The 13,656-nt window shown below is 38.2% G+C and overlaps 1 protein-coding gene across 1 annotated transcript in view; it reads left to right on the forward strand.

Moving 5' to 3' along the window:
* Positions 1-6,765, forward strand: part of PIK3CG (phosphatidylinositol-4,5-bisphosphate 3-kinase catalytic subunit gamma) — a 43,474-nt gene extending 36,709 nt beyond the window's left edge. Inside the window, exon 11 of the mRNA XM_003811195.3 lies at positions 2,991-6,765. Coding sequence (XP_003811243.1) covers positions 2,991-3,269 — 279 coding nt within the window. The 3' untranslated portion in view covers positions 3,270-6,765. The remainder of the gene's footprint in view (positions 1-2,990) is intronic.
* The last annotated feature ends 6,891 nt before the right edge of the window (positions 6,766-13,656 follow it).

Below are 13,656 nucleotides of genomic sequence, written 5' to 3' on the forward strand. Positions count from 1 at the left end.
TATTGGTTGTGGCCAAGGGTCATTTGCTTGTCACCTGGGGACTCCACCCCAGAGAGATGCAGGTCAGCAGTGGCTCAGTGCAAGCAGCCCAGGATGGAGAGTCTGTGCTGTGGGCCCAAGCCAGGGGTTTCCTGTCTTGTGTCAAGCAGTGCGGGGGGTGTGTGGGATGCACGGGAGACACACTGGCCTCCTCTCCTTGGGTCAGCTGCAGCTTGCTGGAGGTGTAAAATCACCCTTTCTAGGTGTACAGTTCTGTGAATTTTGACAAATGCATCAGTCATGTAACCACCATCACAATTAAGTTATATAACATTTATAAGCACTTTAAAGCTTTTGATGCATGTTAATCAAATTACCTGCTGGTAACATTATATGTATTCCTATCTACCATCAGCTTATAAAATGTGAACATTGGGTATTGTCCTTAAAAGACTAAAAAAAAAAAGTCCAGTTTTTAGGTAAATTTTCCATCTCATTTTAAGTTACTTTTTTTAATATTAATGAAGTTGCATTTTTTTGTAGGTTTATCTGTTTTTATGTCTTACAGTGTGATTTTTGTTATGTTTTTGGCCTGTATTTCTGGCCAATTATCTCTTTCTTATTGATTTTTAAGAACTATTAGGGGGCTGGGGTTGAAAGAGTGATCTGTCATGTCGCAAATACATTTTCTTTTGTCATTAAGCCACTTTTAATATTATGTATAGCTTTTTTTCTCTCAAAAGTTTTAAGTTCCTGTAGTCTCACCATCTTTTCCTCATAGAGTCCACCATGGAAGCCATCTTCATAAAGTCCTTTCCCACTCCATGATTATTTAAATGTTTTCCCTTTTTAAATTTAATTCATCTGGAATTTATTTTTGGTATATCACATGGAGTAGAATTTTATTTTCTCCCCCAAATGATGAGCCACTTGTCCTGGTCCCATTTATCAAATAATAGATCTTTTCCCCACCAATTTGAAAAGCCACCTGTATTATATATCATATTTATATACTTAAGTATGTCTCTGAACTTTCCCTTCTGTTCCACAAAATTCCTTGTCTTTTTGGGAGAAGACTACATACTGGTTTGCACTGTTTTTAATAATGTAGTTTTATAAAATGGTTTAATATCTGGTTTGGCAAGCACTACTTTTCATTATTATACTTTTTCAAAATGTTCTCTCAGGCCCTAATTATTTCAGATGAACTTTAAACCATATCTGAGTTTAAACACCCAATAAGAATTTGTATTGAAATTTTATGTTTATAGATTAATCTAAGAATAATTTATATCATTATAAGCAGTCTCGTCACTGAGGGATGTTCAAAAACTGACTCATTGCTCTTCAGAAATTAAAGTTTTAGAATTTTTTAAGAGTATAAAAATTATAAATTATAAAAATTATAAAAGCATAGGTTCTACATGTTTTATGTGTTCATCCTAGGAATCATGTTATTGTTGTTACCATTGATTTTAGCATCTGTTTTTGCATTTTACTTTCCAACTTGTGGATCCTATTTACAGCATTCTATTTATTAATTTTTATAAAAACCTAGTTTATTAAAAACAAGTTACAGTAATATTTGATTTTTTAAAGACAATTAGGTCATTTGTAAATAATAAGTTTTCCTTCACTTTTCTGATTTTATTTTATTTATTTATTTATTTATTTATTTAGAGACAGTCTCTCACTCTGTTGCCTACTTTGGAGTGCAGTGGAGTGATCTCAGCTCACTGCAACCTCTACCTCCCAGGTTCAAGCAATTCTCTTGCCTCAGCCTCCTGAGTAACTGGGATTACAGACACATGCCACCACACCCAGCTAATTTTTTTGTATTTTTAGTAGAGACGGGGTTTCATCATGTTGGCCAGGCTGGTCTTGAACTCTTAACCTCAAGTGATCCACCCACCTTGGCCTCCCAAAGTGCTAGGATTACAGGTGTGAGCCACCGCACCAGGCCCACTTTTCTGATTTCATACTTCACTTCTTTTTCTGGTATTTCATTATTTAGAATTATTTTTATAATTTCAAATAATTCTTCACATTGTCATATTTTAATGACATATGAAGTCATATATTTTTTAAATCAAAAATAGATGTTAATACAGTACCTTATGGTGAATTAATCCCTCAGCTTTAGAATAAATCTTATTTGGCTATGGTGTATTAATCTTTTAACATTATGCTCAATATTTATTATTTGAAATATATATATAATCACTAACTTTAGTTTTCTTTAATATACTATCTTTGTCAAGTTATGGTATTAAGGTTGGATTATTCTCATGTTGTAAAATTGAGACTCTTGCATTTTTCTATGCTTTGGAACAATTTAAATGGCATAACCATACCTATTGCTTAATAAGCAGACTTAGCTCACCTGTATCACCTGCTCCAAAGCTTTTTGGGGGACCATGAGCCATAGCATTTTTTAAAGCCCTCTCTCTCACTCAGTGTTCAGAATTTGTATTAAAATTTCAAAGTTCATTTAACAATTTTGATTATCAGAGTGAAAAGCTAATTCATCTGTTTTCTTAGACTTGAACAGAGTATAAAATAAAGATGAAAACTTAATCTCAAACACATTTCCATCAGTGCTTTGGATTTCATTAGTTCTTGGCAAACATTATTTACACTTACATAAAGTTTATTGATTCCAGTATGATGTTCAAAAGCTGACTCATTGCTCTTCAGAAATTACAGAAATGTCTACCCTCAATCTCTTGGGAAAGAAACTGAATTAAAAAGGTAGAGTAAGAAATAAGCTGAAACTTGTCTGTATTAATTAGTTTTCCTTGAGCACTCCCTGGATATATGCAACTACATGGAAGTATTTAAGAGATTATAAAAACAGTTTCTCATCAAGTTTTTCATCTGAGGCAGGGACCTTGATGGTTTCTCCTCATGGACAGGTAACTCTATGTACATTTCAGTACATCCCTGTAATCTTCAGCCTACTTGTTAGTTACCATAACAACAGTAACAGCATTTTCTTCTTCTTTATCCAGGACATCTGTGTTAAGGCTTATCTAGCCCTTCGTCATCACACAAACCTACTGATCATCCTGTTCTCCATGATGCTGATGACAGGAATGCCCCAGTTAACAAGCAAAGAAGACATTGAATACATCCGGGATGCCCTCACAGTGGGGAAAAATGAGGAGGATGCTAAAAAGTATTTTCTTGATCAGATCGAAGTTTGCAGAGACAAAGGATGGACTGTGCAGTTTAATTGGTTTCTACATCTTGTTCTTGGCATCAAACAAGGAGAGAAACATTCAGCCTAATACTTTAGGCTAGAATCAAAAACAAGTTAGTGTTCTATGGTTTAAATTAGCATAGCAATCATCGAACTTGGATTTCAAATGCAATAGACATTGTGAAAGCTGGCATTTCAGAAGTATAGCTCTTTTCCTACCTGAACTCTTCCCTGGAGAAAAGATGTTGGCATTGCTGATTGTTTGGTTAAGCAATGTCCAGTGCTAGGATTATTTGCAGGTTTGGTTTTTTCTCATTTGTCTGTGGCATTGGAGAATATTCTCGGTTTAAACAGACTGATGACTTCCTTATTGTCCCTGATATTTTGACTATCTTACTATTGAGTGCTTCTGGAAATTCTTTGGAATAATTGATGACATCTATTTTCATCTGGGTTTAGTCTCAATTTTGGTTATCTTTGTGTTCCTCAAGCTCTTTAAAGAAAAAGATGTAATCATTGTAACCTTTGTCTCATTCCTTAAATGATGCTTCCAAACATCTCCTTAGTGTCTGCAGGTGTTAGTGGTGTGCTAAAAGCAAGGAAAGCGAGTTAGTCTTTTCAGTGTCTTTTGCAATTCAATTCTTTTGTCATGTATAACTGAGACACACAGACACAGCAGGAGAAATCTAAACCGTTGTGCTTTGACCTTCCTCTGCTGGTCTTGTTCCAGGGTTATGAATACGAAAAAATAGAGATGAGACTTTTTGTGTCAACTCTGTCCACAAGAGTGAGTTATCTAGTATGATTAGTATAGCTTTCTCCAGCATGGCAGCAGGAAGTAACTACAGGGCCTCTTTTATGCCTGACATTTCTTCCCTTCCTTTTTCCCTGCCTCCCTTTTTCATCAATTGCGATGCTCCCACAACTCTTTACAGACTTGTGAAATCTTCAAGAACACCTTTACTCTATAACTCAAAAATTAGTTGAAAAATAATTACTTCTCAAGGATTATTAGAATCTTAGGTTCTTATTTGTAAAGATGTTTAGTGACTTTTTTTTCAAGTATCTTATTAAAGGAGGCATTCTAGAAAATATGAATTAGTTTCCAAATGCCTTAATTTTAAACTTTGGCCTGAACAGTTTTTTCTTTTTCTTAATGGAAGAAGATATTTAATATCTTAAAAATATTCCAAGTTAGGAAGAACACTACTTGCCTTATCCATTTCCCATTTAAAGGACTTTTAAACTTTGACACATCCTTCAGATTTCCTGAAAATAATTGAAATATCTTACTTTAAAAATATTTTCATCTCTTAAATATCTCGTTATTTATTGGAGGTATTGTTTAACCTTAGAGAGACCATTAAATTATTTATAAAATATTTTGTAATTACCTGTAGTTAATACATTACATAGAAAAAAACTATGTTAACAGTGTCTCTGTTTAAGTATAATCAGATATAAATATATACTTAATTTTTTAATTTTAAAAATAGATACCTGTTTGACTTTGAGGTAGTCCAGACCTTTTCTTTTTTTTTTTTTTTTTTTAAATGTGTGCAAAAGCCCAAAGGTTCCTAAGCCTGGCTGCAAAGAAGAATCAACAGGGACACTTTTTAAAAACACTCTTATCAGCCTGGGCAACACAGTGAGACTCCATCTCTTAAAAAAAAAAATTAGCTGGGTATAGTGGTATGTGCCTGTAGTCCCAGGTACTCAGGAGGCTGAGGCAGGAGGATTGCCTGAGCCCAGGAGGTGGAAACTGCAGAGAGTCATGATCATGTCCTTACACTCCAGCCTGGATAACAGAGCGAGACCCTGTCTCAAAAAAATAAAATAAAAAATAAAAACACCCTTGCCTGCGCTCCATTCCCAGGTTATAATTTAATTACTGTGGGATGAGACCCAGACATCAATATTTTTCTAGATTCTTCAGGTGATTCTAATTCACAGCCAGAGTTGGAAGCCCTGCGTGGCCTTTGAAGGTCTAGATGATTCTTCTTCCTTGCCCTTTGAGCTTTTCCCCATCTCACAGGTATCTAGAAAAAAACTCCTCTTCTTTGGCAACCTGTCCTTTTAAAATCACACTCTACCCACCTGTACAGAGGACCATGCCCTATAATGAAATGTTTATTCCTATCTATAAATGGAGGATAAACATTTTGTGGCACTTCTGGACCAACTATTCCCTACTATTCTTTTGAAGAAAGGCAGGAAGAGTACTTTCTAATTCAGAAGAGGATGTTTTCACTATTCTGATAAACAATAGCCAAGTTCAGACCTTGTACAGATTCTTTTTATTTGAATTGCTGAAATAATTTCTTGATGATGAAAAAAAGATTAGAGAGGAATACATTTATATTTAGCTTATTGGCACATGTGCATACATATTTCCTCTTCAAATGAACCAGTTCTTTCATTTCATTATGCTAATATATATATATAACATATATATGCTAATATATATATATCACACATATATATCACAGTTTTATATATATATATGTGTGTGTGTGTGTATATATATATATATATCACAGTTGGGCTTGATTCTTCCGTATTCCAAAGAGCATAATTTCAGTTCTATAGACTTATAGATAAATAAAAATCATCTTTGTGGGCTTCCTTCCTTTACTGTTTGCAGTGAATTACATGACCAACAACTTCTATACCTTTGAAAATGTTCTAGAACTAGAATCATCCTGCTACTGGGAACTACCCACAGCTCTATCTTCAATGCCAGGTGAAAACACAGATCACAAGTCAGATGAATCAGGCCAAAGCAACTTTTATGTATATCTAGGACTGGCGACATAATTTGCACAGCCCAGTGAAAAGTGAAAATGCAGTCCCATCATTCAAAAATTATTAAGAAATTCGAGATGGCAACAGCAGTTGTCACACCAAGCACAGTGCCCTTCTGAGCATGAGGCTCTGTGTGACTGCATGGGTCCATGAGACCAGCACTGTGTGGGTCTGAATGATGGATTTGGTGTTCAGTTTAGCACACACGGTCTACCACGTCTGCATGAGTGGTAAATATAGTGCCTGGGTCAAAATGTTCCTTCTGTTCAAATCGAAATACCTCATCTCTATGGCTCTATGGCTGTACATTAGGACCTAGAACAGTGGCCCATTGCTCTTAGACTGGAACCATGTCCACTAAAATAAACCTAAGCAGATGTTGTAGACCTAGCCCCACAGGACTGCATTTAGCTGCTTCAGTGACACTTTGATGAAAGTATGGAGAAGTGGAGACATTATAGATAAAATATATCAATTCCCAGAGAAAACTGTTGACTTAAAAACTTAACTGTAGTAAATATATCTTTTTCAGGTGATGAATTATTTTTTTAAAAAAGGTTACATATAGGAATTCTGCAGTATAATTTGGAGGCTATTAGTGCTATATTAATGGAAATTAATTATTTTTTAAGTAAGTCCAAAAAATAATCTAGAAAGTAAGTTTCCAGAGCAAATCTGACCTAGCATTTGGTATGCTAGGCTCTGCTTTTCATGATTTTGAAATAAATCATAATTAGACTTAACAATATGGAGAAAATAAACTTGTATTTTTAAGTGTTCTGTTGGCTGATTTTCTGTTTCATCCAGCTCAATAATTCTGATAAATAAATTTGGTTCTAGTTTGGTGCTTATCTGCATATTCTCAAAGATTCATTTCAGGACAGGTATCTGGGGAACAAAAAACACACACCTTGGCCAGGCATGGTGGCTCATGCCTGTAATCCCAGCACTTTGGGAGGCCAAGATGGGCGGATCACTTGAGCCCAGGAGTTGTAGACCAGCCTAGGAAACAACATGGTGAAATACTGTACAAAAAATCTCTACAAAAAATACAAAAATTAGCCAGGTGTAGTGGCACATGCCTGTAGTCCCGGGTACTCAGGAGGCTGAAGTGGGAGGATTGCTTGAGCCCAGAGGGTCGAGGCTGGAGTGAGGCATGATTACGCCACTACACTCCAGCCTGGGCAACAGAGCAAGAACCTGTCTCAAAAGAAAAAAAATCACTATTGAGGGCCCACCACCTACCAGACACTGCACTAAGTACTGGGGATTCAAATACGGAGCAAGATTGACCTAGTCCCAGTCCTTACCATGTTTGTAATATGTTAGTGATAGCTGATACTTCATAATGGGTGCATGTTTGTTGTGGGTTGAACTTTGTCCCCCAAAAAGATATGTTGAAGTCTCAACCCTGGTGCCTGTGAATGTAACCTTATTTGGAAATAGTTTCCAAATAAGGTTATAACAGATATAATCAAGTTAAGGCAAAGTTATGAGAGTGGCCCCAACCCAAGTAACATCCAAGGTGAGTGCCATGTGATGGAGGCAGAGATGCATCTACAAGCCAGGGAAAAACCTGGGGCTACTAGCAGCTGGAAAAGGCAAGGAAGGATCCGCCCCTAGAAGCCTCCAAGGGCTCATGCCCTGCCAGTGCTTTGATTTTGGACTTCTAGCTTCTGGAAGTAAAAGAATATGTTTCTATTGTTTTAAGCCACCAGTTTGTGGCACTTTGTTATGGATCTCTAGGGAACTAAAATAGTGTCAGTACCCAAAAATTTTGTGGAGGCTTTTATTTTTTAGTAGGGGGATCACAGAGTTTATGTAAGTACATCTCTTTTCTGCTGTTAACAAAAAGATTTAATTGCATGCAAAATATGTGAAGGGCTAATATTCTTAATATATAAAAGGTCTAATAATTCAATAAGTAAAAGATAAATACCTTATCAGAAAATAATTCACAAGAAAAGAAATATGTGTGGCCAATAAACATATGACAGCAGACCCCAAGTCATGATTGATTAAACAAATGCAAATTAAAGTAAGTTTATTTTCCCTATCAGCTTAGTAAAGACTGGTAAAGTCCAGAGTGAGTACTAATTTTAGAGAAAGGGCACTCTATCAAACTGTCGAAAGCAGTGCAAGTTGGGAAATTCATGCATGGCATTTTGACAAAACATCAAAATCAAGGTATCTATTCTCTGACCCAGCAAGTCCACATTTAAGAATTTATCCTTTAGAAATTATTGCACAAGTATGGGAAGACTTATGGTCAAAAATAAGTTGTCAACATTCTTTATAATAACCAAATTTCAAAATAGCCTAAAAGTCCTTCAGTAGGAGACTGAAATTACACTGAAATTACATCCATACAGTGGACTCACAATGAAGCCTTTGAAAAGATAAATTAGATCAAAATGTATTGAGATCTATGTAGATATCTGTGACATACTGAGGAGTGAAAAAGGTGGTTACAGGACTGTATTATGCTCCGATTATATTTGAGTTAAAATGTAGGCTTATATATGCATGAAAAGGCTGGGAGGATGTATTTACACCACACTGTTAATAGTAATTTTTTTTTTTTTGAGATGGAGTCTCACTCTGTTGCCAAGGCTGGAGTACAGTGGCACTGTGTAGGCTCACTGGAATCTCCATTTGGGTTCAAGCAATTATCCTGCCTCAGCCTCCCGAGTAGCTGGGATTACAGGTACCCACCACCACGCCTGGTTAGTTTCTATATTTTTAGTAGAGATGGAGTTTCACCACATTGGCCAGGCTAGTCTTGAACCCCTGACCTTGGGTGATCCACCCACCTCAGCCTCCCAAAGTGCTGGGATTACAGGCGTGAACCACCGTGCCCGGCAAATAGTGATTTTTTTTTTTTTACCTCACATTTATTTTTTTCCATTGAGTTTTAGGAAATGACTTTATATTATTTGAATTTCTTTATAAGGGGAAAAAGTTATATCTTTTCATTTTGAAAAACAACACAGTCTGCATAATAATTATATCCTTTAGCTTACATCATGACTCATTTAAAGCTCAGAAAATTTGGTTTCTCAAAGGAAAAAAAATTATGTGAAGTCAATAATTATTAAGTAGTGGCATCAAAGCTATTGTCAGAACTTCTTGGCGTAAAAATGTCCATGTAAAAGTTTCCTGCTTTACCAGCCACACCTGGTTTTGATCTGTTGTACTGCTAAGGCTGGCCTTGATTTCTCCCCTAAAATAGCAATGCTTTTGGAGAAGGGCCTCTAAGGATGTTGTCTATTAATCAGTGAGGGATGCCTTGGCTGGTGCAGCTCTTCTCAGATCTGCAGACCTCATGCAGCCAGTTGGCCATGCGGAGCTCTCTAGCTCACATCTGAGGTCCCCCTTGGAGGTGCAGACAGCCTCATTTTCACTTCTCATGAATGTCAGATTCTTTTCTAAGCATTTGCTCATTAGTATGAGTAAAGCTCATTGCCTGCTGCTTGGGTAAGAATTTTCTCTCTGGGGCTGGACTCTGAGTCTGCATCCATAATGCACTTGGCATCTGTCTTGGGGACCGTAATGGGGCACAGGGATATACCAAGGAACACAGAGTCCATTTGCAGCACCTCAGTGGCGATTCTCTACCTCTCACAGCAGATGGACAGCCATCTGAGAAGTTTTATACTCGGAGAATCAAACTCAGAATCTTTTGATTACACGTAAAAGTTAAAATGGGTCCTTACTACCTGGCAGGGATCCACCCATCATTATCACCACTGTGTGCAAGGTCTGTAGCTACACAGCACCTCCCATCACCAGATGTGTATGGTGGCCAAAGCTATGCTGGTCCCCAGCACCCTCCACTCTGCACCTCTCCTTTGCATCACTAAGCACCCTGTTCTACAAAAACAACAACAACAACAATAACAAAAACAGAAAAAAAAAACAGCCCTGTTACTACTGAGGGCTTCCTCCGGTCAAATCCCATGGCCACACATCACTGCCAAATCCCTGACCTCTCCCAGGATCTGCTCTCCCCAATCTATGGTTCAGAGAAGACAGTTCCTCATTTTTGAAGCAACTCCTTGCTCAGGCACTACCTGCTTAAAGTGGCAGGGCACATTCTACAGGCTTTCAGCAGGTAGATGGATTTGATTACTTTAATCTGTGCAGATTTAAAGGAGTATGAGACTCATGAGATCCTGGAGAAAACTCAGAGTGAGCATGTGTGGCTGTGGACACAAGGTGACCTTAAGCCAGCAATTCGGGGATAATCTATTTTAGAGCCTGAGCAAGACACTGCAAGGGCAGTTAATAGGTAAGATAGAAGTAAAGAGTGGTTTAGGTGGTTTTGGCATTAGATCATTTCAAATTCAAGTACCAATTGTCACTTGAACAAGTTGCCAAGTTTCAGCCCTCTCCTCTGTAAACTAGGGAGGACAGTATAGTACCTGCTTTACAGAATTACTGTGCTGATTAATTGAAATAATGAAAGTGAAGCATTAAGTAGAATTCTGGCCAAGAGTTACTGCTCAATAAGTGATCACTATCATTTCTATATTCTTTTTAAAGAAGGCTAAAAAATCTCAAGAAATTAAAGCCAAAAGTTCAATGGCATCACCCTTGGAGTGTGACTTTTAGGAGTACTTTAAATGATGAAAATCTTAACAATTTTCTAAGTACAGTATCTTCTCAGTAGGACTTCAAAGGAAAAATAATTTCCATTCTCTGTCAACATCAGATACCAAGGAATCTTCTAAATAGCAACCTTCTCTGATGAGTTATTCTAATCAATGCAAATTAGTTCCTGGGTCTGGGCTTAAAGAAAATTAGAGAAGCTAGAATCAATTGACAATTCTACCAACTCCCATTTGCTTTTTGAATCAGCTTTATGGAACATTGCATGAATAACTTTCACCAATTTTAAATGTAGAATTTGATGAGTTTTAATAAATACATAAACCCATGCACCTACCACTATGTTCAAGATAAAGAACAATTCCATCACACCAGAAAGTTCTCTCATACCTCTTTGCAGCCAATTCTAACCCCTAAGAACCACTGAATTGCTTTCTATCACTATAGTTTTGCATTTTCTAGGATTTTATATAAATGGAATCCTACAATACGTGGTCTTTTGTGCCTGGCTTCTTTCACATAGCATAATGCTTTTGAGATTCATCTATGTTGCCTAAATAAAACATAATTTAGGAAGGCTCAGTTTCTGGACAGATTTGCTGCAGTTCATTCTAGAGCCAAATGCCAAGTTTCATTTTTAATTGTCTGCTGTGTATGATTATCTGTACCAGTGGCTCCTGCTCCATTTTAGAGTATTAAGAGACCTCATTATTATTATATTACCTTGTTGCTATTTATACAAGATATTAATAGTAGGTGATAAGAAGCTTTCATTTCAGAGGCTTTATTTTCTCGGATTTGGTTTGGTTTGGTTTGGTTTGGTTTGAGATAGGGTCTTGCTCCAACCCAGGCTGGAGTGCAATAGTGTGATCATGGCTCACTGCAGTCTTGACTGCCTGGGCTCAAGCAGTCCTCCCACCTCAGCCTCCCAAGTAGTTGGGACAGAAGCATGCACCACCACACTCGGCTAATTTTTTTATGTTTTGTAGAGATGAGGTCTCACTGTGTTGTCCAGGCTGGTCTCAAACTCCTGGGCTCAAGCGATCCTTTCACCTTGGCCTCTCAAAGTGCTGGGATTACAGGCATGAGCCACGATGCCTGGCTCCGCTCTGGTTTTAAAATAGTGTAGGAATAGAACACATTCTTCACTACTGCTAAAAAAAAAATCCCCTCACGGGGCCAGCAGACAGAAGAGCACAGGAACACTTGAAGTCAGCAGAGAACCTTAAAGAGACCTTGTGGAGCAGTTTCTCAAACTTCACCATGCACATGTATCACCTGGGGTTGCAGACTCTGATTCCACAGGTCTAGGGTGGGCTCTGAGGTTCTGCATTTCCAACAAGCTCCCAGGTGAAGCCAATGCTGGCAGTCCCCAGGCCACACTTTGCATAGCAAGGCTCTGTAGGACATAGAGGCAGATTCAGTGAATGAGGAAAGTCAAATCAACAAGAGGGCTGAAAATATGTACCAATCTGTGCTGCGCAATATACTCAGAGACATGAATTGTCATCGTACGTGATGAACTACACACATACATGCATCATCATTCTCTTTTTTCAAATGGTGCCTCAATTTTCTCAGCCGTAAAAGAGGCCGGATAATACCTAGCTCTGTGGGAGGTAGACCCCTAATATGGTCCTCATGATCTTAGCCTCCTGGTTCTCATGCCTTTGTGTGATTCCCTTCCTTCGAGTATGAACTGGACCTGTCAACTTGCTTCTAACAAATAAAACATGACAAAGGCGGTACAATTTCACTTCCAAGATTAGGTTATAAAAAGCCTGTGACTTTCACCTTGCAGGCATTCTCTAGCTCTCTTTTGAACCTGCTCAGCTTGATGGAGGCCCTTGCCATGTAGTGAGATGCTCTGTGGAAAGGTCTATGTGGCAAGGAACCCAGGGAGGTCTCCAGCCAACAGCTCGTGAGGAATAGAATTCTGCCAGCACCCGCACTGGTGAGTCAGGGTGGGTATCCTTTCAAGTCAAGCCTTGGGAGAGACCCAGAGCTATATCATTCTGCTAAGCCATCCCTGGATTCCTGATCTATGGAAACTATGAGATAATAAATACTGTGGTTTTAGGCCACCAAGTTTGGGGATAATTTGTTATGTGGCAATAGATAACTAATACATTTCAGAGTTGTCATGAAGATTAAAGAAGACAAACACATTAATGTGTGGGTAAGAACTTAGCATAGCGCCTAGCACACGGGAGTTACTTGATGGTGTCAGTTAAATCTAAAAACAGCCAAGTCACAAACATCACCAGGACTTGTAAACAGCACCTGCAGCCAGTAAACTAGGGATAATCCATGTGTATAAAGTTTGCTAGTTTCCCCTTGTCAAGAAACTTTCAGACCCAAAAGTCTGACTAATACAAATAAGTAAAAAGAAACAACTAAATGTCCACAGGTGTGTTACATATATGTAGACAAACCCACTTTTAAAATGTAAGATTGGGCCGGGCGTGGTGGCTCACGCCTGTAATCCCAGCACTTTGGGAGGCCAAGGTGGGTGGATCACCTGAGGTCAGGATTTCGAGACCAGCCTAGCCAACATAGTGAAACCCCATCTCTACTAAAAAAAAAAAAAAACACAAAAAATTAGCTGGGCTGGTGGCAGATGCCTGTAATCCCAGCTATTCGGGAGGCTGAGGCAGGAGAATCAATTGAACCAGGAGGCGGAGGTTGCAGTGAGCCAAGATCACGCCATTGCACTCCAGCCTGGGGGACAAGAGTGAGAGTTTATCTCAAAAATAAAAATAAAATAAATAAAATGTAAGATTTTTTTCCCCCTAGATCTTGGAGCAAGATCAAGTACCCCAGCAGGTACTCAGGCAATGATGATGATGATGATAATGATGATGATGATGGTGGTGGAAGGGGAGCTCCCACTCAGCTGTGTTTTGTAATATGATGATCCCACTTTTTCTTCTCATTTCCCCTCTCCTAACTTCTAGTTTATTCGAAGAAGCAAGTTCAATCGCAAGCATCAAGCCAAATGGAAACTATCAAGAAACATTTAAGGGAAGTCAGTCCCAGGCTTAAAGCTGCTACTCTCT

This window comes from Pan paniscus, chromosome 6, assembly GCF_029289425.2.
Source record: "Pan paniscus chromosome 6, NHGRI_mPanPan1-v2.0_pri, whole genome shotgun sequence".
NCBI classification, from domain to species: Eukaryota; Metazoa; Chordata; class Mammalia; order Primates; family Hominidae; genus Pan; species Pan paniscus.